We start from the raw sequence: 24,692 nt of genomic DNA, 5'->3' as shown, positions 1-24,692 counted from the left end.
TTTTGGACAAATGCTATATGAAAAGAGTAATTGGAATGAAGGATAATCTGAAGCAGATGTGGGCATCTGGCAGTGTTTGTGGATTGTACATAAATGATTCATCCACATTTCAATGGCATCATGTTTGGGTAAAGTGACCCTGCGACTAGATGTTTAGCTCTAGCTATGATCACAATGAATGGCGGTGCTGGCTCGAAGGGCCAAGTGGCCTCCTCCTGCACCTAGTTTCTATGTTTCTATGTTTCTAACTATCTCTGCCTCAGCTCAGAGTTGTGGTTGATGATTTACTTCATTGTCACTTGGCAGATCTTCGTTCTCTTGCCTGCTTTGGTCACTTGCAGTCTTCTCCCTTTGTCTCACTGTAATTCAAAGATTTGTTTTATTTGATACAATGAGAATAAATAAAAGGATTTGAAAAGCACTTGATTGTGGTCGGAGCCCAGTATAGACAGTTGCCCAGTCCACACACCCTCCACCATGGAGTGAGCTCGACATGAAAATCAGCAATGGACCATGGCATTCAATTGGCCCACAACAGCAGGTATTCCCCAAAACACAACACTTTCTTTGGATATTTCTCTAGTTCATTACCATTTGGGGCATATAAAACACATTTCCTCAATTTATTTCCATCAGCTGTTGGATGACTAGATTTGTTGTTCAGTTTTTCTACAGTGCACTGGAAGATGTCCTGTGGAGGTGGAAGTGCAGCCGCTTGTGTGAACAGATCAGTCCTTCAGCCGTTCTCCATCAGTGTAGCCGTGCAGTTCATGCAGATGCCGGCACAGCCAGAGCCACTGCAGTCCAGGTGGAGGAAACCCGTTCATGCTAAAAGCACTGTTTTTCTTATTTTCTTTTTTTTTTAGATTTTTTTTTAGATTTAGAGATACAGCGCGGAAACAGGCCCTTTGGCCCACCGAGTCCGCGCCGCCCAGCGATCCCTGCACACTAACACTATCCTACACACACTAGGGACAATTTTTACATTTACCCAGTCAATTTACCTACATACCTGTACGTCTTTGGAGTGTGGGAGGAAACCGAAGATCTCGGAGAAAACCCACGCAGGTCACGGGGAGAACGTACAAACTCCGTACAGACGGCGCCCGTAGTCAGGATCGAACCTGAGTCTCCGGCGCTGTAAGGCAGCAACTCTGCCCGCTGCGCCACCGTGCCGCACTTGGTCTCCCCCTCTGCCAGGGGATACGGGGAAATGACGATCACCGGTGGGGGGGGGGGGAGGGGGGAGGGGGGATATACTGCTTGGTCATTGGGAGAATGTGCAGATTCTACAGTAACACCACCAGAGATCAGGATTGCATCTGGGTTGCTGGAACTGTGAGGCAGCAGTTCTCGTAACTGTTCTAATTGTTGCTTGTGTAATCATCCTGGTATAGTTGGAGATCTCCAACTATTCCTTGGGACTAGTTGCTTTCCAGCAAGTGTAACCCTAGCCCTAACCCAGCTCACTCCTACAGCAAATAGTCGTGGTAAAGAGCAGAGATGGATTCAAGGGAAATTTTGAGAAACATGAGCGAGAGAGGAATAGAAGAACTTGGTAATGAGGGGAATGGTAAAGGGTGGAAGCAAATGAACACGGAACATAAACCATTGATTTAGGCTTGGGAGTGTAGTCCATCACACTTCCTGTAGTCAGTGACCAGCTCCGGTTTGCTGGCATCGAGGGACAGGATGTTGTCGTGACACCATGTTACGAAACGCTCTCTCCTCTCTGTACTTCTTGTCATTGTTTGAAAACCAGGCTACTCCGGTGGTGTAATCTGCAAGTCTGTCAATGAACTTAGAGCACAATTTGGCTGCACTGTCATGACTAGGCAGGGAGTACAGTAAGGGGCTAAGAGCGCATCTTTGCAGGGCACCAGTGTTGAAAATGATTGTGGAGGATGTTTTGTCACCTATCTTCATCGATTGTGGTCTATGATCAACAGGCAGTACTCAATCACACCAATGATTGATGTAACTGAAGCATAACCTTCTACTGATTCAGATCCCATCACCAGCAAGTGGCCTTTTGTGAATCATGCACTTGGGCACCAGATCCAAGATCCATGACCAGATTCAAGGGGGAGTTAGATAAAGGTCTTAAGGCTAATGGAATCAAGGGATACCGGGAGAAAGCAGGAACGGGGTACTGATTTTGGATGATTAGCCATGATCATGTTAAATGGTGGTGCTGGCTCGAAGGAATGGCCTACTCCAGCACCCATTTTCTATGTTTCTATTCCTCTGCATCTCAGTTTCACAGACTCTCATGATTTAGGTAACGTTACATTTCCTCACCTAATTACCCTGCTCTTTTCTCACACACTTGACCATCTACACCTCTTTTGTAGCCTCTTCAAAACTCGCTTTCTTACCTATTTTTATCAATTTTAGCAATTATATATATTTTTACCCGTTATTCTTATAAACTGTAAAACATTGAGGCCCAGCACTGATCCCTGAGTAACGTGCTGCTCTCTGTTAAACTAGACTACGTCTCCTTGCCTACGCATTACCTTTTATTTTCCGTAATGACTATTGCATCATCTTATCAAATGCCTTGTGGAAACATCCACTGGTTTCATATATCATAAAACAACAGTTCTTCAAAGAACTCCATAAACGGAACCTCTCACGGAAAGGATAGTAAAGTGTTCTTTTTACAGCATTCACACTGCGATTGATAGTTACTGAAATTTTGTTGTGCAGATTCCAGATAAACCACACGGAATATGAGTGTTCTCGAAATGATGTTTGTTGGCCTGAGCTTAGCTACCCGCTGACAAGGCATTATACAGGTGAGGACAATGTATTCACCTTGATACATTTCATCAACCTACTTTTCACGGCTTTTGAAGATGAGGTGCTGGCCTGAATTGTCTACTGGAGTTGAAAAGCATGTACGCCACAGAGCCAGATAGACACAAAAAGCTGGAGCAACACAGCAGGGCAGGCAGCATCTCTGGAGAGAAGGAACGGGTGACGTTTCACAGTGTGCTGGAGTAACTCAGCGGGACAGGCAGCATCTCTGGAGAGAAGGAATGGGTGACGTTTCGGGTCGAGACCCTTCTTCAGACGAGTCATAGAGTGATACAGACCCCTCAACCCAACTTGCCCACGCACACCAACATGTCCCCTCTACACTAGTCCCAATAGCCTGCATTTAGCCCGTATATTCCTCTAAGTCTGTTCTATCCATGTACCTGTCTAATTGTTTCTTAAACATTGCAATAGTCTCTGCCTCAACTATCTCCTTTGGCAGCTCGTTCCATATACCCACCACCCTTTTTATGTTAAAAATATTACCGCTCAGATTCCTATTAAATCTTTTCCCCTTCCATGTTAAACCTATGCCCCCTGGTTCTCGATTCCCCCTACTCTACCCATTCTATTCATCTCGTGATGTCCTGCACTTTTGTATTTACACACTTAGTATTGGAAAACCATTTAGTATTCCTTTGTGTTTATTTGCAAAGGTGAAAAATTATAGACCTAATCCAACTTTTACACGTTCTAAACTGTTGCAGCTCTGTTGCAGGGATGTAGATGTCTAACAAAACTCGTGATTTCCCTGTGTTTTTCTAGGTGAAACATACTCTCAATCGATCGCACAGGGACTGTTGCTGGTCTTCATTGTTTTGGTGATTGCCGTGTTGGGGAGTCCCTGGAACTCGATTCGTAAGGCTTGGAATGACACCACCTTTTAACAGCCTGTGGATAATTGTGATCCAGTCAGGTTGCATTCAACCCCAGCCCTTCCACAGCCTGTGGTAATTGTGATCCAGTCAGGTTGCATTCAACCCCAGCCCTTCCACAGCCTGTGGTAATTGTGATCCAGTCAGGTTGCATTCAACCCCAGCCCTTCCACAGCCTGTGGTAATTGTGATCCAGTCAGGTTGCATTCAACCCCAGCCCTTCCACAGCCTGTGGTAATTGTGATCCAGTCAGATTGCATTCAACCCCAGCCCTTCCACAGCCTGTGGTAATTGTGATCCAGTCAGGTTGCATTCAACCCCAGCCCTTCCACAGCCTGTGGTAATTGTGATCCAGTCAGATTGCATTCAACCCCAGCCCTTCCACAGCCTGTGGTAATTGTGATCCAGTCAGGTTGCATTCAACCCCAGCCAGCCCTTCCACAGCCTGTGGTAATTGTGATCCAGTCAGGTTGCATTCAACCCCAGCCCTTCCACAGCCTGTGGTAATTGTGATCCAGTCAGGTTGCATTCAACCCCAGCCCTTCCACAGCCTGTGGTAATTGTGATCCAGTCAGATTGCATTCAACCCCAGCCCTTCCACAGCCTGTGGTAATTGTGATCCAGTCAGATTGCATTCAACCCCAGCCCTTCCACAGCCTGTGGTAATTGTGATCCAGTCAGATTGCATTCAACCCCAGCCCTTCCACAGCCTGTGGTAATTGTGATCCAGTCAGGTTGCATTCAACCCCAGCCCTTCCACAGCCTGTGGTAATTGTGATCCAGTCAGGTTGCATTCAACCCCAGCCCTTCCACAGCCTGTGGTAATTGTGATCCAGTCAGGTTGCATTCAACCCCAGCCCTTCCACAGCCTGTGGTAATTGTGATCCAGTCAGGTTGCATTCAACCCCAGCCCTTCCACAGCCTGTGGTAATTGTGATCCAGTCAGGTTGCATTCAACCCCAGCCCTTCCACAGCCTGTGGTAATTGTGATCCAGTCAGGTTGCATTCAACCCCATCCAGCCCTTCCACAGCCTGTGGTAATTGTGATCCAGTCAGGTTGCATTCAACCCCAGCCCTTCCACAGCCTGTGGTAATTGTGATCCAGTCAGGTTGCATTCAACCCCAGCCCTTCCACAGCCTGTGGTAATTGTGATCCAGTCAGGTTGCATTCAACCCCATCCAGCCCTTCCACAACCTGTGGTAATTGTGATCCAGTCAGGTTGCATTCAACCCCAGCCCTTCCACAGCCTGTGGTAATTGTGATCCAGTCAGGTTGCATTCAACCCCATCCAGCCCTTCCACAGCCTGTGGTAATTGTGATCCAGTCAGGTTGCATTCAACCCCAGCCCTTCCACAGCCTGTGGTAATTGTGATCCAGTCAGGTTGCATTCAACCCCATCCAGCCCTTCCACAGCCTGTGGTAATTGTGATCCAGTCAGGTTGCATTCAACCCCAGCCCTTCCACAGCCTGTGGTAATTGTGATCCAGTCAGGTTGCATTCAACCCCAGCCCTTCCACAGCCTGTGGTAATTGTGATCGTCAGGTTGCATTCAACCCCAGCCCTTCCACAGCCTGTGGTAATTGTGATCCAGTCAGGTTGCATTCAACCCCAGCCCTTCCACAGCCTGTGGTAATTGTGATCCAGTCAGGTTGCATTCAACCCCAGCCCTTCCACAGCCTGTGGTAATTGTGATCCAGTCAGGTTGCATTCAACCCCAGCCCTTCCACAGCCTGTGGTAATTGTGATCCAGTCAGGTTGCATTCAACCCCAGCCCTTCCACAGCCTGTGGTAATTGTGATCCAGTCAGATTGCATTCAACCCCAGCCCTTCCACAGCCTGTGGTAATTGTGATCCAGTCAGGTTGCATTCAACCCCAGCCCTTCCACAGCCTGTGGTAATTGTGATCCAGTCAGGTTGCATTCAACCCCATCCAGCCCTTCCACAGCCTGTGGTAATTGTGATCCAGTCAGGTTGCATTCAACCCCAGCCCTTCCACAGCCTGTGGTAATTGTGATCCAGTCAGGTTGCATTCAACCCCATCCAGCCCTTCCACAGCCTGTGGTAATTGTGATCCAGTCAGGTTGCATTCAACCCCAGCCCTTCCACAGCCTGTGGTAATTGTGATCCAGTCAGGTTGCATTCAACCCCAGCCCTTCCACAGCCTGTGGTAATTGTGATCCAGTCAGGTTGCATTCAACCCCATCCAGCCCTTCCACAGCCTGTGGTAATTGTGATCCAGTCAGGTTGCATTCAACCCCAGCCCTTCCACAGCCTGTGGTAATTGTGATCCAGTCAGGTTGCATTCAACCCCAGCCCTTCCACAGCCTGTGGTAATTGTGATCCAGCCCTTCTGTTTTGCCCAATTTTATGAATGCAAGACAAGCAAGGGACCAGGAATTTGGCACCGACGAGTTCAGAATCTATCTCCTCCTCGCTTCATCGTGACCTCCTCTGTGTCTTCATTGGGCCACAAGACTTTATTTCTGTTTAAAGTAATCAATCCTTTGTTAAAAATTATTTTGGCGCAAGTTGTAAATGTGCCGGCATTGTTGCTGGGTTGGGTTTTGCTGCAACAGAGGATACTTGCACTTCACTAGATCTGGGCATTGGGGAGGCTGGAAGCTGCAAACCACTCTCTTGCATTGTTCTGAACAGTAGAGACATTTCAGTAACTTCAATTCATCACAGACTTTGCAAATAATTGTTTCTTTTTATATTGGGGCGATGTTAAACATAGATATGTAAACTTACATTCTTGTGTAAATGTTAATGATTTGTTACATTTTGGCAGTGCATGGCCACTTTAACTTCCAAACAGAATTTCTTTGTTTCCCCAGCACGATAGTTTTGTAATTTTTCTATGCCTAAGCAAAGCAATAAATAATCAGACAGATCCCCTGTTAGGAAATCTCAGCAGTTTGAAGAGCATCACCTTTCTTGATTAGTACGGGTGTCAGAGGTTATGGGGAGAAGGCAGGAGAATGGGGTTAGGAGAGATAGATCAGCCATGATTAAATGGCGGAGTAGACGATGGGCTGAATGGCCTAATTCTGCTCCTATCACACATGACCTGAGAATGCTGAGGGAATTAAAGCCTTGTGTCTACTTTCTGTTTGAAAGGAGTCCAAAATATCGTTTCTGCACACATTTCTGAAAGGAAACAGTGTGCAGAACATGGTGTTACAGATAAACAGTGCAGATTGATAAAGTGCAATGGCAACAAAGAAGAAGTGGGAATTTGGGAATACAACCTTAACTTACGATAGGCTTGTTCAAGAGTCTGATAAGACAAGGAAGAAGCTGTTCTTGAATTTAGTGGTAGGTGCTTTCAAGCTTTTGTAACTTCTGGCTGAGGGAAGAGAAGTGAAGCGGGAATGACTGGGATGTAAATGGACCTTGATTATATTGACTATTTTCCTGAGGCAGAAACATAGAAAATAGTTGCAGGAGTAGGCCATTTGGCCCTTCGAGCCAGCACCGCCATTCAATATGATCATGGCTGATCATCCAAAATCAGTACCCTGTTCCTGCTTTCCCCACATCCCTTGCATGAAGTGTGGGTGGAATTGATTGGGGGTGGCGAGGCTGGTTTGTGGGATGGACTGGGCTGTGTTCACAAATCTACATTTTTTGTGGTCCTTGTAGAACTGTTGCCAAACCAAGCTAAGATGCTTTATATGGTGCATCTGCAGAAATTGATGAAAGCCATTGGTGACTTGCTGAATTTCCTTCATCTTCTGAGGAAGTTGGTGTGCTTTCTTGGCCGTCCCATCAATGTGGTTGGACCAGGACTGATTGGTGATATTTATGCCGAGGAACCTGAAGCTCTTGACCATGTTAGGGTGACCCAGTGGCAACAGTGGAGTTGCTGCCTCTCAGCACCAGAGAGCCGGGTTCCATCCTGGCTATGGGTGCTGTCTGTATGGAGTTTGTGCCACACGGGTTTCCTCCGGGTACTCCGTCTTCCTCCCACACTCTAAAGACATACAGGTTTATAGGTTAATTGGCTTCTGTAAATTGTCCCTAATGTGTAGTGTACAGGGTGATTGCTAGTTGGCCCCGAAGGGCCTTTCTCCACGCTGTGTCTATCTAAAGGTTAAAACTCCACTTTGGGGCTTATACCCAACTTCCAGATGGCAGCATGGAGACCTGCTCCTGGAAGAGGTTTGAAGGAGGAAAGAAATGCAGAGAGATTTAGGGAGGGAACTCCAGACTTCAGGCTTGATAACTGAAGGCATTGCTGCCAATCAGTTTAGTTTATTGTCACGTGTACTGAGATTGAATTGAATTGAATACATTTTATTAGCCAAGTATGCATACATACACGGAATTTGCCTTGGTGCTGTGCTCGCAAGTAACAACATGACATACAATAAACAAAGAATAAAACATAAAACATTAAAACATTAAGAGTAAAACATTATAGTTTAAACATGTGAAGAATGAAATAAAATACCAGAGCAAAAGGAGGCTACAGACTTTGTTGAGTAGAGCTGCTGCTCGGGGGAAAAAAGCTGTTTTTATGTCTGGCTGTGGTTGCTTTGACAGTCCGGAGTCGCCTTCCAGAGGGAAGTGCTTCAAAGAGTTTGTGGCCAGGGTGAGAGGGGTCAGAGATGATCTTACTCGCTCGCTTCCTGGCCCTTGCAGTGTATAGTTCGTCAACAGGAGGAAGGTTGCAGCCAACAACCTTTTTCGGCTGATCGAATGATGTGCTGCAGCCTCCAGATGTTGTGCTTGGTGGCTGAGCCAAACCAATCCATGATGGAGAAGGTGAGGTCAGACTCTCTGATGGCAGTATAAAACTGGACCATCATTGCCTGTGGCAGATTGTGTGTTTCCTCAGCAGCCGCAGGAAGTACATCCTCTGTTGGGTCTTTTTGACTGTAGAGTCGATGGTGGGCCTCCATTTAAAGTCCCTGGAGAGATACAGTGAAAAACATTTGTTGGAAGCCAATGTGAAAAATGGACATCCATGGAGATGAGAGGATTGCACATTTGGGATAGATTTGAGAATTAGGGGGGAGTAAGGTCACGTTCACAGTCCCTCCCAGTGATTGGGATGTTGGGACCAAATGCATCTAAGCTTTCTGAGGATACAAAGCTCGGTGGCAGTGTTGGCTGGGAGGAAGTGCCTGGGATAACAGAAGCAGCTTAAGGTGGAATATAATGTGGAAAAAAGTGACACGTCCATTTCAGAAGAAAAACAAAGGTCGAGTTTGCTTTTTAAAGGGTGAGAAATTGAAAGGTGTTAACGCCAAGGACCTGGGAACAAATACATCAACCAGAACGTTATCCTGTAGGACATGTGAGTGATCAGGCAGTGCTGGGGGGGGGGGGGGCGGGGCCTCGAACTGTCAGGCACGCGGAGGGCGGGGCCGATAACACATGTCAGGCACGCTGGGGGCGGGGCCGGGACTGCAAGTCACAGGGGCGGGTCTGTCACACTGAGGGCGGGGCCGCCATCTGTCCGTCATACGTCATGGGCGGTGTGTGACCTATCATTCACAGGGGCGGGGCCGCCACATTTGGGGCGGGGCCGTTACCTGTCCGTCACGGAGGGGCGGGGCCGGGCCTGTGGACGCGGGGCCGGGAGCTGCAGTTGGAGCCGGAGCCGGCGCGGGGATCGCGGGGCCGGGGCGCGGTGCTGAGCGAGGATGGAGTCCATGTACCGCAGCGAGGAGATGTGCCTGGCCCAGCTCTTCCTGCAGGCCGCCTCGGCCTACGACTGTGTCAGCGAGCTGGGGGAGGCCGGCCTGGTGGAGTTCCGCGACGTGAGTGCCCGGGCCCTCCCTGGTCCCAGCCCCAGGCCCTGATCTCCGGCTCCCGGCCCCACCGGCCCCCTGGTCCTGACACCCCGAGCCCCAGGCCCTGATCTCCGGCTCCCGGCCCCACCGGCCCCCTGGTCCTGACACCCCGGGTCCTGACACCCCGGGCCCTGACACCCCGGGCCCCTGGTCCTGACACCCCGGGCCCGGGCCCCTGGTCCTGACACCCCGGGCCCTGACACCCCGGGCCCCTGGTCCTGACACCCCGGGTCCTGACACCCCGGGCCCTGACATCCCGGGCCCCTGGTCCTGACACCCCGGGCCCTGACACCCCGGGCCCCTGGTCCTGACACCCCGGGCCCTGACATCCCGGGCCCCTGGTCCTGACACCCCGGGCCCTGACACCCCGGGCCCCTGGTCCTGACACCCCGGGCCCTGACATCCCGGGCCCCTGGTCCTGACACCCCGGGCCCTGACACCCCGGGCCCCTGGTCCTGACACCCCGGGCCCTGACATCCCGGGCCCCTGGTCCTGACACCCCGGGCCCTGACACCCCGGGCCCCGGGTCCTGACACCCCGGGCCCTGACATCCCGGGCCCCTGGTCCTGACACCCCGGGCCCCTGGTCCTGACACCCCGGGCCCTGACACCCCGGGCCCCTGGTCCTGACACCCCGGGCCCTGACACCCCGGGCCCCTGGTCCTGACACCCCGGGCCCTGACATCCCGGGCCCCTGGTCCTGACACCCCGGGCCCTGACACCCCGGGCCCCTGGTCCTGACACCCCGGGCCCTGACACCCCGGGCCCCTGGTCCTGACACCCCGGGCCCCTGGTCCTGACACCCCGGGCCCTGACACCCCGGGCCCCTGGTCCTGACACCCCGGGCCCCTGGTCCTGACACCCCGGGCCCTGACACCCCGGGCCCCGGGCCCTGACACCCCGGGCCCTGACACCCCGGGCCCCTGGTCCTGACACCCCGGGCTCCTGGTCCTGACACCCCGGGCCCCTGGTCCTGACACCCCGGGCCCCTGGCCCTGACACCCCGGGCCCCTGGTCCTGACACCCCGGGCCCCTGGTCCTGACACCCCGGGCCCTGACATCCCGGGTCCTGACACCCCGGGCCCCTGGTCCTGACACCCCGGGCCCTGACATCCCGGGCCCCTGGTCCTGACACCCCGGGCCCTGACATCCCGGGTCCTGACACCCCGGGCCCCTGGTCCTGACACCTCGGGCCCTGACATCCCGGGCCCCTGGTCCTGACACCCCGAGCCCTGACATCCCGGGCCCCTGGTCCTGACACCCCGGGCCCTGACATCCCGGGCCCCTGGTCCTGACACCCCGGGCCCCTGGTCCTGACACCCCGGGCCCTGACACCCCGGGCCCCGGGCCCTGACACCCCGGGCCCCTGGTCCTGAAACCCCGGGCCCCTGGTCCTGACACCCCGGGCTCCTGGTCCTGACACCCCGGGCCCCTGGTCCTGACACCCCGGGCCCTGACACCCCGGGCCCCTGGTCCTGACACCCCGGGCTCCTGGTCCTGACACCCCGGGCCCCTGGTCCTGACACCCCGGGCCCCTGGTCCTGACACCCCGGGCCCCTGGTCCTGACACCCCGGGCCCCTGGTCCTGACACCCCGGGCTCCTGGTCCTGACACCCCGGGCTCCTGGTCCTGACACCCGGGCCCCTGGCCCTGACACCCGGGCCCCTGATCCTGACACCCTGGGCCCCTGGTCCTGACACCCCGGGCCCCTGATCCTGACACCCTGGGCCCCTGGTCCTGACACCCCGGGCCCCTGGTCCTGACACCCCGGGCCCGGCCCCCACTGGCTCCTGGCCCCCCCGGTCCCGGCCCTCAGCTCCTGGCCCCCCCGGTCCCTCCTCTCACTCACTAGTTATCCTGGTCACTGCATTCCCTCACTAACTGGCCTCTTCATTTGCCGTCTAGTTCTCCCCCCACTAACTAGCAGTGCATTGTCAACCAACCAGCCTGAGCGACCTTAACCTCGTAACTAGTAACCGAAATGTAAAAAACTGGATGCTGGAAATAACCCGATAATTATTTGTCCTGCTTACTGGTTAGCAATAACTTAACTGGTAATCCAATTAATGTACTGGCAGTCACAAAATGCTGGAGTAACTCAGAGGGACAGGCAGCATCTCTGGAGAGAAGGAATGGGTGACGTTTCAGGTTGAGACCCTTCTTCAGACTGGCAGTTCTGTTTAATCGACTGTCTTTCCCATCACTACTGTACTTGCTTATGTAATCAACATTACCCTAACCTTAATGCTGCTCCAGTTGACTAGGTGCTGGCCCTGTTTACTTGCTGTAAACCTGACCAGCAATGACCACATTACTGTCCAATTCACTTCCACCCTGTTGTAGACAGTGGACTTTGTCTATGGAACTGATGCTCTACAATGCTGAGAACTATATTCTGCACTCTGTATCTTCCCCTTTGGTCTGATCTGTTTGGATAGCATGCAAAACAAAGCTTTTCACCGTACCTCGGTACAGTTTACAATAACAAGCCTAAACGTTACTGGTCTAAAAGTCAGGTGTGAGGTCTCAGTGGAAAATCCAAGCTCGCTGGCTGACTGACTGACTCCAGCTCAATGACGTTTCAGGTTGAGACCCTTCTTCAGACTGGCAGTTCTGTTTAATCGACTGTCTTTCCCATCACTACTGTACTTGCTTATGTAATCAACATTACCCTAACCTTAATGCTGCTCCAGTTGACTAGGTGCTGGCCCTGTTTACTTGCTGTAAACCTGACCAGCAATGACCACATTACTGTCCAATTCACTTCAGACAGTGGACTTTGTCTATGGAACTGATGCTCTACAATGCTGAGAACTATATTCTGCACTCTGTATCTTCCCCTTTGGTCTGATCTGTTTGGATAGCATGCAAAACAAAGCTTTTCACCGTACCTCGGTACAGTTTACAATAACAAGCCTAAACGTTACTGGTCTAAAAGTCAGGTGTGAGGTCTCAGTGGAAAATCCAAGCTCGCTGGCTGACTGACTGACTCCAGCTCAGTGAGTGTGACTTTGTGTTGTGCTCATGACTGCTTGTCAGATTGGCCTGGAGCGGGGATCAGGGGCCGGGGGCCGGCTGGCTGCTTGTGCCTCTTTGGTCTGGTGTTGGGAACCATTGTTTAAAAAGTCAGACACTTGAAGAAAAAACACTGGTAGAACCATTTAACTGAGTGCTTGGAGCCAAGGTGTATGAGATGCCAAATGCCACGTATGTGTTGATCACTGTGAGGGGTTCTCCATGCCTGTTCTTATTATGTGCATGTGATTAAAAGTGTGTAGTGTTTGGTGCAGGTGAGACTGCTGTGTCAGGGAGTGTCTGTAAAACAAAAAGCATCATCAATTCTGCTATCGATCAATCATCAACTAATGAAAAGTATTCATTGAGTGCCTAGCTGCTACCTTTTGGCTTCTTGCACAGATTTCCCCTGTTGTCCACAATGGGCCTGGCTCTTTGTCCAGATTAGTTTATTGCCATCTAATTTATTGCCAGGGTGCAATAAAGTTCACAGTTCACATGAAGCATCTGTACATTGGACACACCTGTTGGAGTAACTAATTTTATTTCATTGATGTTTTTGCTCCTCCAGCTGAACCCTAATGTGACCACCTTTCAGCGCAAGTTTGTCACTGAGATGAGGAGATGTGAGGAAATGGAGAAGACTCTAGGTAGGTTAGTCACACCTGCTGTGGCACCAGATTCACAGAGTGAGGGCACTCACCTTTGTGGCTTACATGTTTACCAATGATTAATGCATTTGCCAGTTTGCATTGCCTCTCCACCTTAAACTGTTCCCCCACTCGCTACCTTTCATCCTCGGGCATCAGTGTTCCAAGTTACGGTTGCATGTGAGTTGGGGTTATTGAATTGTCTGCCCTGGTCTTTCTAGTTGTCAGATGAGGTCAGTTGGGTGGGTGCTGTTGAGGAAGCCGTGGCAAATTATGGCAACGTGTCTGGGAAATGGTACACAGTGGTCACTGTGCAGCCGATCAAGACCACGGTGTTTAATTGTCAAAGGCATCGAGAACAGAACAATGACATTCTTGCTTGCAGCAGCACCACAGGCCTATAAACACAGGACTCACAGGTAACACAATAAAAATCAATACAGTATAAAACCACAATATTATTTCAAAAAGCCCACTCCTTAGTGCACCAAGACAGTTTATACTTTCAAGGAACTGCAGATGCTGGTAAAAAAAAAAACACACAGAGTGCTGGAGTAACTCAGCGGGTCAGGCAGCATCTGTGGAGAACATGGATAGGTGATGTTTCACAGAGTGCTGGAGTAACTCAGCGGCCCAGGCAGCATCTGTGGAGAACATGGATAGGTGATGTTTCACAGAGTGCTGGAGTAACTCAGCGGCCCAGGCAGCATCTGTAGGGAACATGGATAGGTGATGTTTCACAGAGTGCTGGAGTAACTCAGCGGCCCAGGCAGCATCTGTGGAGAACATGGATAGGTGACGTTTCACAGAGTGCTGGAGTAACTCAGCGGGTTAGGCAGCATCTGTGGAGAACATGGATAGGTGACCACATGGTACAGACTGGACCAGGGGCTGTCACACAGCAGAGTGGACCAGAGGGCTGAGCACACAGCCGATGGTTATCGGGGAGGAAGTGCCGTATCTATTCGTACTGTTGATGAGGAAGCTGGGGATCTAGTGGGCAGAGGTACACGGACACCCAGTTCCCAGTGCAGACCAAGCATTGGATCAATGATGATTGAACTGAAGGTGAGTGGGGAGCAGAGTACTTGGTCCTGTTTCTCAGGCTTTTGTGAGGAGGTGGTTTACAGGGATGGAGCCTGTTGGCTACTCAGTACCCAGCCTTGCTGAGGAGCCAGGACTCACAGTCAGATGGTTGACTTTCATTCTGTGTCTCTGGTTTGAACTGTTCCCAGATGCTGCGATTGGAAAGCAGCTCTCTCTGGTTTAGACACTTGGCTCTTTCATGTCTAATTTTGAATTTGTGGTGGATTAGGGTGGAACAGGATGGCAAGGGGATGGACCATCCTGTCAACACTGAGGCTTTGTTCTGCTGCTCTGGTTCTGAATCGATTATGAAAGGACTTTTCCATTTCCTGCTCACTCTGAAGATGAACACTGTTCCTCCCCAGCCATGCAGTGGTGATGCAGCAAATGCAGGATTCCACGGGGCAGCCACTTTGCTTTGATGTGCATCTTCCGTTTCCTCAGTAACTAATGGAATAACGTTCACTCTGCATGTGATGCAGGTGGCCAGACACTGAACTGTTTGAACAGATTCACAATGCAGATTTCTGACAATTATATATACATATATATAGCAGGAACATAAAGCTTGCTTTATCCACCCACAAGTCACCAGAAAACCACACCAGCAAAGCAATGCAACATCAAATGGATGAGTGTCCAGCGGGGAGCTGGTGTGTGTGGAGAGGGGTGATGCATGGGTCCAGCGGGGAGCTGCGGTGTGGAGAGGGACGGTGCATGAGTCCAGCGGGGAGCTGCAGTGTGGAGAGGGGTGATGCATTAGTCCAGCGGGGAGCTGGTGTGTGTGGAGAGGGGTGATGCATTCCTGCGTCTCTCTTACGAAAGGACAAATCCAAGGGCTGTCTGTCTGGAATCGGCACGACACGGAGGGGGAGCAGTGGGTCAGGGTGCCTGGGTGGGGAGTTCAGCAGAGCTTGCTGCCCTGTCATCTCAGTGTAGAGTAGGAAGGCTGCCAGTGGCACAGTGAGACCAGCCCCATGCTCACCTACACACAATAGACAATAGGTGCAGGAGTAGGCCATTCGGCCCCTCGAGCCAGCACCGCCATTTAATGTGATCATGGCTGATCATTCTCAATCAGTACCCCGTTCCTGCCTTCTCCCCATACCCACTGACTCCGCTATCCTTAAGAGCTCTATCTAGCTCTCTCTTGAATGTTTTCAGAGAATTGGCCTCCACTGCCCTCTGAGGCAGAGAATTCCACAGATTCACAACTCTCTGACTAAAAAAGTTTTTCTTCATCTCTGTTCTAAATGGCCTACCCCTTATTCTTAAACTGTGGCCCCTGGTTCTGGACTCCCCCAACATTGGGAACATGTTTTCTGCCTCTAATGTGTCCAACCCCTTAATAATCTTATTCGTTTCGATAAGATTCCCTCTCATCCTTCTAAATTCCAGTGTATACAAGCCTAGTCGCTCCAGTCTTTCAACATATGACAGTCCCGCCATTCCGGGAATTAACCTAGTAAACCTACGCTGCACGCCCTCAATAGCAAGAATATCCTTCCTCAAATTTGGAGACCAAAACTGCACACAGTACTCCAGGTGCGGTCTCACTAGGGCCCTGTACAACTGCAGAAGGACCTCTTTGCTCCTATACTCAACTCCTCTTGTTATGAAGGCCAACATCAAGGGTGGCACGGTAGCGCAGCGGTAGAGTTGCTGCTTTACAGCGAATGCAGCGCCGGAGACTCAGGTTCGATCCTGACTACGGGTGCTGCACTGTAAGGAGTTTGTACGTTCTCCCCGTGACCTGCGTGGGTTTTCTCCGAGATCTTCGGTTTCCTCCCACACTCCAAAGACGTACAGGTATGTAGGTTAATTGGCTGGGTAAATGTAAAAATTGTCCCTAGTGGGTGTAGGATAGTGTTAATGTACGGGGATCACTGGGCGGCACGGACTTGGTGGGCCGAAAAGGCCTGTTTCCGGCTGTATATATATGATATGATATTCCATTGGCTTTCTTCACTGCCTGCTGTACCTGCATGCTTCCTTTCAGTGACTGATGCACTAAGAAAGGAGGGAGAGAGAAAACGGGTAATTATAGACCAGTTAGTCTGACATCAGTGGTGGGGAAAATGCTGGAGTCAATTATAAAAGACGAAATTGCTGAGCATTTGGATAGCAGTAACGGGATCGTTCCGAGTCAGCATGGATTTACGAAGGGGAAATCATGCTTGACAAATCTACTGGAATTTTTTGAGGATGTAACTAGGAAAATTGACAAGGGAGAGTCAGTGGATGTGGTGTACCTCGACTTTCAGAAAGCCTTCGACAAGGTCCCACATAGGAGATTAGTGGGCAAAATTGGGGCACATGGTATTGGGGGTAGGGTACTGACATGGATAGAAAATTGGTTAACAGACAGAAAGCAAAGAGTGGGGATAAATGGGTCCCTTTCGGAATGGCAGGCAGTGACCAGTGGGGTACCGCAAGGTTCGGTGCTGGGACCCCAGCTATTTACGATATACATTAATGACTTAGACGAAGGGATTAAAAGTACCATTAGCAAATTTGCAGATGATACTAAGTTGGGGGGTAGTGTGAATTGTGAGGAAGATGCAATAAGGCTGCAGGGTGACCTGGACAGGTTGTGTGAGTGGGCGGATACATGGCAGATGCAGTTTAATGTAGATAAGTGTGAGGTTATTCACTTTGGAAGTAAGAATAGAAAGGCAGATTATTATCTGAATGGTGTCAAGTTAGGAGGAGGGGGAGTTCAACGAGATCTGGGTGTCCTAGTGCATCAGTCAATGAAAGGAAGCATGCAGGTTCAGCAGGCAGTGAAGAAAGCCAATGGAATGTTGGCCTTCGTAACAAGAGGAGTTGAGTATAGGAGCAAAGAGGTCCTTCTACAGTTGTACCGGGCCCTGGTGAGACCGCACCTGGAGTACTGTGTGCAGTTTTGGTCTCCAAATTTGAGGAAGGATATTCTTGCTATGGAGGGCGTGCAGCGTAGGTTCACTAGATTAATTCCCGGAATGGCGGGACTGTCGTATGTTGAAAGGCTGGAGCGATTGGGCTTGTATACACTGGAATTTAGAAGGATGAGGGGGGATCTTATTGAAACATATAAGATAATTAGGGGATTGGACACATTAGAGGCAGATAACATGTTCCCAATGTTGGGGGAGTCCAGAACAAGGGGCCACAGTTTGAGAATAGGGGGTAGGCCATTTAGAACGGAGATGAGGAGGAACTTTTTCAGTCAGAGGGTGGTGAAGGTGTGGAATTCTCTGCCTCAGAAGGCAGTGGAGGCCAGTTCGTTGGATGCTTTCAAGAGAGAGCTGGATAGAGCTCTTAAGGATAGCGGAGTGAGGGGGTATGGGGAGAAGGCAGGAACGGGGTACTGATTGATAGTGATCAGCCATGATCGCATTGAATGGCGGTGCTGGCTCGAAGGGCTGAATGGCCTACTCCTGCACCTATTGTCTATTGTCTATTGTCTATTGACACCCAGATCTCGTTGTACGTCCCCTTTTCCTAACTTGACACCATTCAGATAATAATCTGCCTTCCTATTCTTACCACCAAAGTGGATAACCTCACACTTATTCACATTAAACTGCATCTGCCAAGCATCCGCCCACTCACACAACCTGTCCAAGTCACCCTGCAACCTCATAGCATCTTCCTCACAGTTCACACTACCACCCAGCTTAGTATCATCTGCAAATTTGCTAATGGTACTTTTAATCCCTTCATCCGTCATTGATGTATATTGTAAATAGCTGCGGTCCAGCTGCCAGCTCTTCCTCCCGAGTAGCAGCGGCCCACTTGTGTGTCCCCCCCCCTCTGCCCTTCCCCCTCCCCGCCTCCAGCTTTGAACCCCATGGTTGTGCTGAGCAGCTCCGCACCCCACGCCTCTGCTCACGTGCACATGATCCCCTGCACCCCCCACCCACTCCTCCGCTCTCGTGCACATGGTGCCGTGTTCTCCTGCTCCACACCCCTCCGCTCTCGTGCACATGGTGCCGTGTTCTCCTGCTCCACACCCCTCCGCTCTCGTGCACATGGTGCCGTGTTCCCCCCCACCCCTCCGCTCTCGTGCACATGGTGCCATGTTCCCCCCCACCCCTCCGCTCTCGTGCACATGGTGCCATGTTCCCACCCACCCCTCTGCTCTCGTGCACATGGTGCCGTGTTCTCCTGCTCCACACCCCTCCGCTCTCGTGCACATGGTGCCGTGTTCTCCTGCTCCACACCCCTCCGCTCTCGTGCACATGGTGCCGTGTTCTCCTGCCCCACACCCCTCTGCTCTCGTGCACATGGTGCCGTGTTCCCCCCCACCCCTCTGCTCTCGTGCACATGGTGCCGTGTTCTCCTGCTCCACACCCCTCCGCTCTCGTGCACATGGTGCCGTGTTCCCCCCCCCCCCACCCCTCCGCTCTCGTGCACATGGTGCCGTGTTCCCCCCCACCCCTCCGCTCTCGTGCACATGGTGCCGTGTTCCCCCCCACCCCTCCGCTCTCGTGCACATGGTGCCGTGTTCCACCCCACCCCTCTGCTCTCGTGCACATGGGGCCATGTTCTCCTGCTCCACAACCTCTCATGGTAACGTGGATTTATTTTGTGTTTCAGGTTACCTGCTGCAAGAAATTAAAAGAGCGGATATATCTTTGCTGGACAGTGAAGTGAATCCCGTCGCCCCACTGCCAAAACACGTCTTAAAAATACAAGTTAGTTCCTTCTCCCATTGGATACCATGTGCTTTGTGGCTGTGTCACTCCATCTTGTGTCCTTGATTTGCTTGCTGCCGTTTAACCCAGGTGTGGTGGATGGTGGCTCGACCTCATCGCTCCACTGACGTGATTCTAGTCACAGTCCCCTCTGTATCTTCCCCTTTGTTCCACCTATTGTACTTGAGGTGGAACTGATGGGATATCTGATCGATTTAGATAGCATGGAAATCAAAGCTTTCTACTGTATCTCAATACACGTGGCATAATAATAAACCTAAATCTTTAACACCCATCTTCCAAGATACAGCTCTAACTGATGAAAGGTCTATGTTAAATTCTCAATGTGTACTCCCTTTTGGTTTGTCAACAACGTTTACTGACTGGGGAATTAAGGGCAGCACTGTGACGCAGCGGTAGAGTTGCTGCCTTATAACGCTGAGGCACCAGAGAAGCGGGTTTGATCCTGACCACGGGTGCTGTCCACAGAGTTTGTATGTTCACCCCGTGACCGCATGGGTTTTTATCCGAGATCTTCAGTGTCCTCCCACACTCCAAAGATGTGCAGGTTTGTAGGTTAATTGGCATGGTATCATTGTAAATTGTCCCTAGTGTGTGTAGGATGTTGTTAATGTGCGGGGGTGGCTGGTCAGTATAGACTCGGTAGGCCGAAGGGCCTGTTTCCGCCCTGTATCTCTAAACTAAACTAAGATATAAACCCATGCCTGGACCCACTTTACATTACACAGTGCACAAGTGCATCGCAGCTGAAAGTACCGGCAGCATCGTGCACCATAGCAACGTCGAGCCACTGGAGAGTGGGTGAATCCACAGCAGTCCTGATCCTTCTGCACCATAGCAACGTAGTGCACCATAGCAACATCGTGCACCATAGCAACGTCGTGCACCATAGCAACGTCGTGCACCATAGCAACGTCGTGCACCATAGCAACGTCGTGCACCATAGCAACGTCGTGCACCATAGCAACGTCGTGCACCATAGCAACGTCGTGCACCATAGCAACGTCGTGCACCATAGCAACGTCGTGCACCATAGCAACGTCGTGCACCATAGCAACGTCGTGCACCATAGCAACGTCGAGCCACTGGAGAGTGGGTGAATTCACAGCAGTCCGGATCCTTCTGTCCTGCCTTCTCCCACATAGGCTCTCTTATTCTCTGGACAATTCCTTTTCTTTGCCCCAGAACTACACTGTGCTAATGGCACTGTGAAAATACTCATCTGGAGGGACAATTCTTGTACCTCTGGACTTTACATGCAGGTGGGGCAGGTAATTAGAAAGGCTTTTGGAATGTCGCCATTTATTGCTCACGGTAGGGAGTTAAAAAGTAAAGATACAATAGACAATAGGTGCAGAAGTAGGCCATTCAGCCCTTCGAGCCAGCACCGCCATTCAATGCGATCATGGCTAATCACTCTCAATCAGTACCCCGCTCCTGCCTTCTCCCCATACCCCCTCACTCCGCTATCCTTAAGAGCTCTATCCAGCTCTCTCTTGAAAGCATCCAACGAACTGGCCTCCACTGCCTTCTGAGGCAGAGAATTCCACACCTTCACCACTCTCTGACTGAAAAAGTTCTTCCTCGTCTCCGTTCTAAATGGCCTACCCCTTATTCTTAAACTGTGGCCCCTTGTTCTGGACTCCCCCAACATTGGGAACATGTTTCCTGCCTCTAATGTGTCCAATCCCCTAATTATCTTATATGTTTCAATAAGATCCCCCCTCATCCTTCTAAATTCCAGTGTATACAAGCCCAATCGCTCCAGCCTTTCAACATACGACAGTCCCGCCATTCCGGGAATTAACCTAGTGAACCTACGCTGCACGCCCTCCATAGCAAGAATATCCTTCCTCAAATTTGGAGACCAAAACTGCACACAGTACTCCAGGTGCGGTCTCACCAGGGCCCGGTACAACTGTAGAAGGACCTCTTTGCTCCTATACTCAACTCCTCTTGTTTCGAAGGCCAACATTCCATTGGCTTTCTTCACTGCCTGCTGTACCTGCATGCTTCCTTTCATTGACTGATGCACTAGGACACCCAGATCTCGTTGAACTCCCCCTCCTCCTAACTTGACACCATTCAGATAATAATCTGCCTTTCTATTCTTACTTCCAAAGTGAATAACCTCACACTTATCTACATTAAACTGCATCTGCCATGTATCCGCCCACTCACACAACCTGTCCAAGTCACCCTGCAGCCTTATTGCATCTTCCTCACAATTCACACTACCCCCCAGCTTAGTATCATCTGCAAATTTACTAATGGTACTTTTAATCACTTCATCTAAGTCATTAATGTATATTGTAAATAGCTGGGGTCCCAGCACCGAACCTTGCGGTACCCCACTGGTCACTGCCTGCCATTCCGAAAGGGCCCCATTTATCCCCACTCTTTGCTTTCTGTCTGTCAACCAATTTTCTATCCATGTCAGTACCCTACCCCCAATACCATGTGCCCTAATTTTGCCCACTAATCTCCTATGTGGGACCTTGTCGAAGGCTTTCTGAAAGTCGAGGTACACCACATCCACTGACTCTCCCCTGTCAATTTTCCTAGTTACATCCTCAAAAAATTCCAGTAGATTTGTCAAGCATGATTTCCCCTTCGTAAATCCATGCTGACTCGGAATGATCCCGTTACTGCTATCCAAATGCTCAGCAATTTCGTCTTTTATAATTGACTCCAGCATCTTCCCCACCACTGATGTCAGACTAACTGGTCTATAATTACCCGTTTTCTCTCTCCCTCCTTTCTTAAAAAGTGGGATAACATTTGCTATCCTCCAATCCACAGGAACTGATCCTGAATCTATAGAACATTGAAAAATGATCTCCAATGCTTCCACTATTTCTAGAGCCACCTCCTTAAGTACCCTGGGATGCAGACCATCAGGCCCTGGGGATTTATCAGCCTTCAGTCCCATCAGTCTACCCAAATCCATTTCCTGCCTAATGTGGATTTCCTTCAGTTCCTCCATCACCCTAGGTTCTCCGACCCCTAGAACATACAACTTTATGGTGGGACAACATTCCCACTTACTTGCTGTACCTGTTTGCTAACCTCCTTCCGGTGGGTTAATGTGTTTGGGCAAGTATCAGCCAAGTGTGGGAATACAACCAAGTGTGGGGGAACATAAAGAACTTGAAGTGTATGTCCAGAAGTATTTAACAATGTCAGAACAAGACAACAGGCAAATAAAGGCGCACAGAATGCTTCTTGCTTCATTGACTGCAGCATAGAATGCCAGAGCAGGGAGATTCTGGTCAGGGTGAACATTAGACAACAACTTCAGTGCTGCTTTCAGTCTATGTGAGGAGAAGATGTGAGTGCACTGGGAGGCCACTGATGAGGTTGCAGGGTATTGGCAGACTGGGAATGATTGGGAAAGCTGGGATATTAAGTGGAACAGAGGATGAGGGGAGGCAGTGTGCAGCAAGGCGGCACGGTGGAGCAGCGGTAGAGTTGCTGCCTTACAGCGAATGCAGCGCCTGAGACTCAGGTTCCATCCCGACTACGGGCGCCGTCTGTACGGAGTTTGTACGTTCTCCCCGTGACCTGCGTGGGTTTTCTCCGAGATCTTCAGTTTCCTCCCACACTCCAAAGACGCACAGGTTTGTAGGTTAATTGACTGGGTAAAATGTTTTTTTTTTTTAAATTGTCCCTAGTGTGTGTAGGATAGTGTTAATGTGCGGGGATCGCTGGTCGGCGCGGACTCGGTGGGCCGAAGGGCCTGTTTCTGTGCTGTATCTCTAAAAAAAAAAGGTATTTGTTAATATTAAAGCAGAAAATGCCTGAAATACTCAGCAGGTCAGGCAGCATGTACTGGAAGAGAAACTGAGCTAATGTTTCAGCTCTTTGACCTGAACTGTTAATAATTGTTTCCCTTCCCACAGATGCCATCTGACCTGCCGAGTGTTTTCTGTATTTTCAGCTGCCCTGCAAGCACACACAGTTTTGTTTCTCAGTTGTTAGATTATCTGAAATGGCAACTTCACATGTGGAGGGACAGGTCTGTCAGACCCAGTGGTGGAAACGCTGCTGAACCATGTGCGTGTGTTTTGGTTTCAGGAGCAGCTGCAGCAGCTGGAGGCAGAGCTGAGAGAGGTGACCAAGAACAAGGAGACTCTGAAGAGGAACTTTCTCGAGCTGAACGAGTATAATCACATGCTGAGAGTGACCCAGGACTTTGTGAAAAGAACCTCAGAGGTAAGTGCTGGATGGGTGGAGGGGGGGGGGGGAATGATGGGGTGGGATGGAGGGGGGGGGAAAGAGGGGGGGAGGGGGGGAAAAGAGGGGGGGGGGGGGGGAGGGGGGGGGGAGGGGGGGGAAGGAGGGGGGGGGGAAGAAAGAGGGGGGGGAAAGAGGGGGGGGAGAGGGGGGAAGGGGGGGGGGAAAGAGGGGGGGAGGGGGAGGAATGATGGGGTGGGGTGGAGGGTGGGGTTGGGGGGAATGATAGAAACATAGAAAATAGGTGCAGGAATTGGCCATTCGGCCCTTCGAGCCTGCACCGCCAGTCAAAATGATCATGGCTGATCATCCAGCTGAGTAACCTGTACCTGCCTTCTCTCTATACCCCCTGATCCCTTTAGCCACAAGGGCCACATCTAACTCCCTCTTAAATATACCCAATGAACTGGCCTCAACTACCTTCTGTGGCAGAGGGGTGGGGTGGGGGGTGGGGGGGAGGGGGAGGAATGAGGGGGTGGGGTGGAGGGGGGGAAAGATGGGGTGGGGGGGGAGGGGGTGGGGTGGAGGGGGAGGAATGAGGGGGTGGGAGGAGGGGGGGGAAAGATGGGGTGGAGGGGGTGGGGTGGAGGGGGTGGGGTGGAGGGGCGGGGGGGGGGGAGGAGGAATGATGTTGAGACAGTCTGCAGATGCTGCATATCTGAAATAAAAGCAGAAATAGCTGGGTGATTCCATTATTTGTCAGTGTGTGGTAGAGATGGACCACAGACTTGGTCCATAACGGAACAGCACTATGTGGGCCCATTTATCTGACAGCTGTTGATTTCTATTTGAAAGGTTGTGTGGCTTTCCCCTGACCATCATTGTGGAGCAGTTTATCACTGAGTTACCTGCTGACCTACGCTGTGTGGCAGTGCGATTCCAGCCTGTGTGTAAACGGGTTTACAGGGTGGCACTGAACTAAGTGGAGCTGGGGAGGGACATAGCGGGGAGCTGTAGGTGAATCGAGGACCAGAGGACATTGGTTCAAGGTGCAGGGGAAAAGATTTAATAGGAATCTGAGGGGTAACGTTTTCACACAGAGGGTGGTGGGTGTATTGGTGGAGGTAGTTGAGGCTGGGATTATCCCAACATTTAAGAAACAGTTGGACAGGTACATGGATAGGACAGGTTTGGAGGGATATGGACCAAACACGGGCAGGTGGGGCTAGTGTAGCTGGGACATGTTGGCCAGTATGGGCACTTTGGGCCTAAGGGCCAGTTTCCACGCTGTATCCATCTGTGTCTCTAGTGTAGCTGGGACATGTTGGCCAGTATGGGCACGTTGGGCTGAAGGGCCAGTTTCCACGCTGTATCCCTCTGTGACTCTATTGCCAAGCAGCGGCTGTGATGTCAGGGCCGTGTTTCCAATAGTGACGGGCAGTCGAGGCAGAATAGCTTCCTGACATTCATTTTCTACGATTCTTATTCTTACTAAACACAATGTAGATTTGCCGATGGGCAGGTGTGGGGCAGTTACATGTCTGACAACCCCCCAGTCAGTGG

At 51.0% G+C, this 24,692-nt stretch overlaps 2 protein-coding genes across 2 annotated transcripts in view; both read left to right on the top strand.

Moving 5' to 3' along the window:
- tctn2 (tectonic family member 2) overlaps nucleotides 1-3,857 on the top strand; it is a 29,678-nt gene extending 25,821 nt beyond the window's left edge. The window contains exons 16-18 of the mRNA XM_078421526.1: nucleotides 665-808; nucleotides 2,713-2,801; nucleotides 3,589-3,857. Coding sequence (XP_078277652.1) covers nucleotides 665-808; nucleotides 2,713-2,801; nucleotides 3,589-3,710 — 355 coding nt within the window. The 3' untranslated portion in view covers nucleotides 3,711-3,857. The remainder of the gene's footprint in view (nucleotides 1-664; nucleotides 809-2,712; nucleotides 2,802-3,588) is intronic.
- Nucleotides 3,858-9,276: 5,419 nt separating this feature from the next.
- On the top strand, nucleotides 9,277-23,981 carry LOC144606042 (V-type proton ATPase 116 kDa subunit a 2-like). The gene is made up of 5 exons (XM_078421829.1): nucleotides 9,277-9,470; nucleotides 13,089-13,167; nucleotides 18,835-18,932; nucleotides 23,031-23,168; nucleotides 23,964-23,981. Exons 1-5 carry the CDS (start codon nucleotides 9,354-9,356, stop codon nucleotides 23,979-23,981), a joined length of 450 nt encoding a protein of 149 aa, XP_078277955.1. The 5' UTR covers nucleotides 9,277-9,353.
- Nucleotides 23,982-24,692: the final 711 nt, after the last annotated feature.

The sequence above is a fragment of the Rhinoraja longicauda genome, chromosome 25 (genome assembly GCF_053455715.1).
Source record: "Rhinoraja longicauda isolate Sanriku21f chromosome 25, sRhiLon1.1, whole genome shotgun sequence".
Taxonomy (NCBI): Eukaryota; Metazoa; Chordata; class Chondrichthyes; order Rajiformes; family Arhynchobatidae; genus Rhinoraja; species Rhinoraja longicauda.
This window is presented reverse-complemented; position numbering and strand designations above follow the sequence as displayed.

Bases quoted from the DNA above. Each gene is read 5' to 3' on its own strand.
- LOC144606042 (XM_078421829.1), top strand. From the start codon at position 9,354: ATGGAGTCCATGTACCGCAGCGAGGAGATGTGCCTGGCCCAGCTCTTC. The intron at 9,471-13,088 runs GTGAGTGCCCGG...TTGCTCCTCCAG, and splicing joins GCCTGGTGGAGTTCCGCGAC to CTGAACCCTAATGTGACCAC. The intron at 13,168-18,834 runs GTAGGTTAGTCA...TTTGTGTTTCAG, and splicing joins GGAAATGGAGAAGACTCTAG to GTTACCTGCTGCAAGAAATT.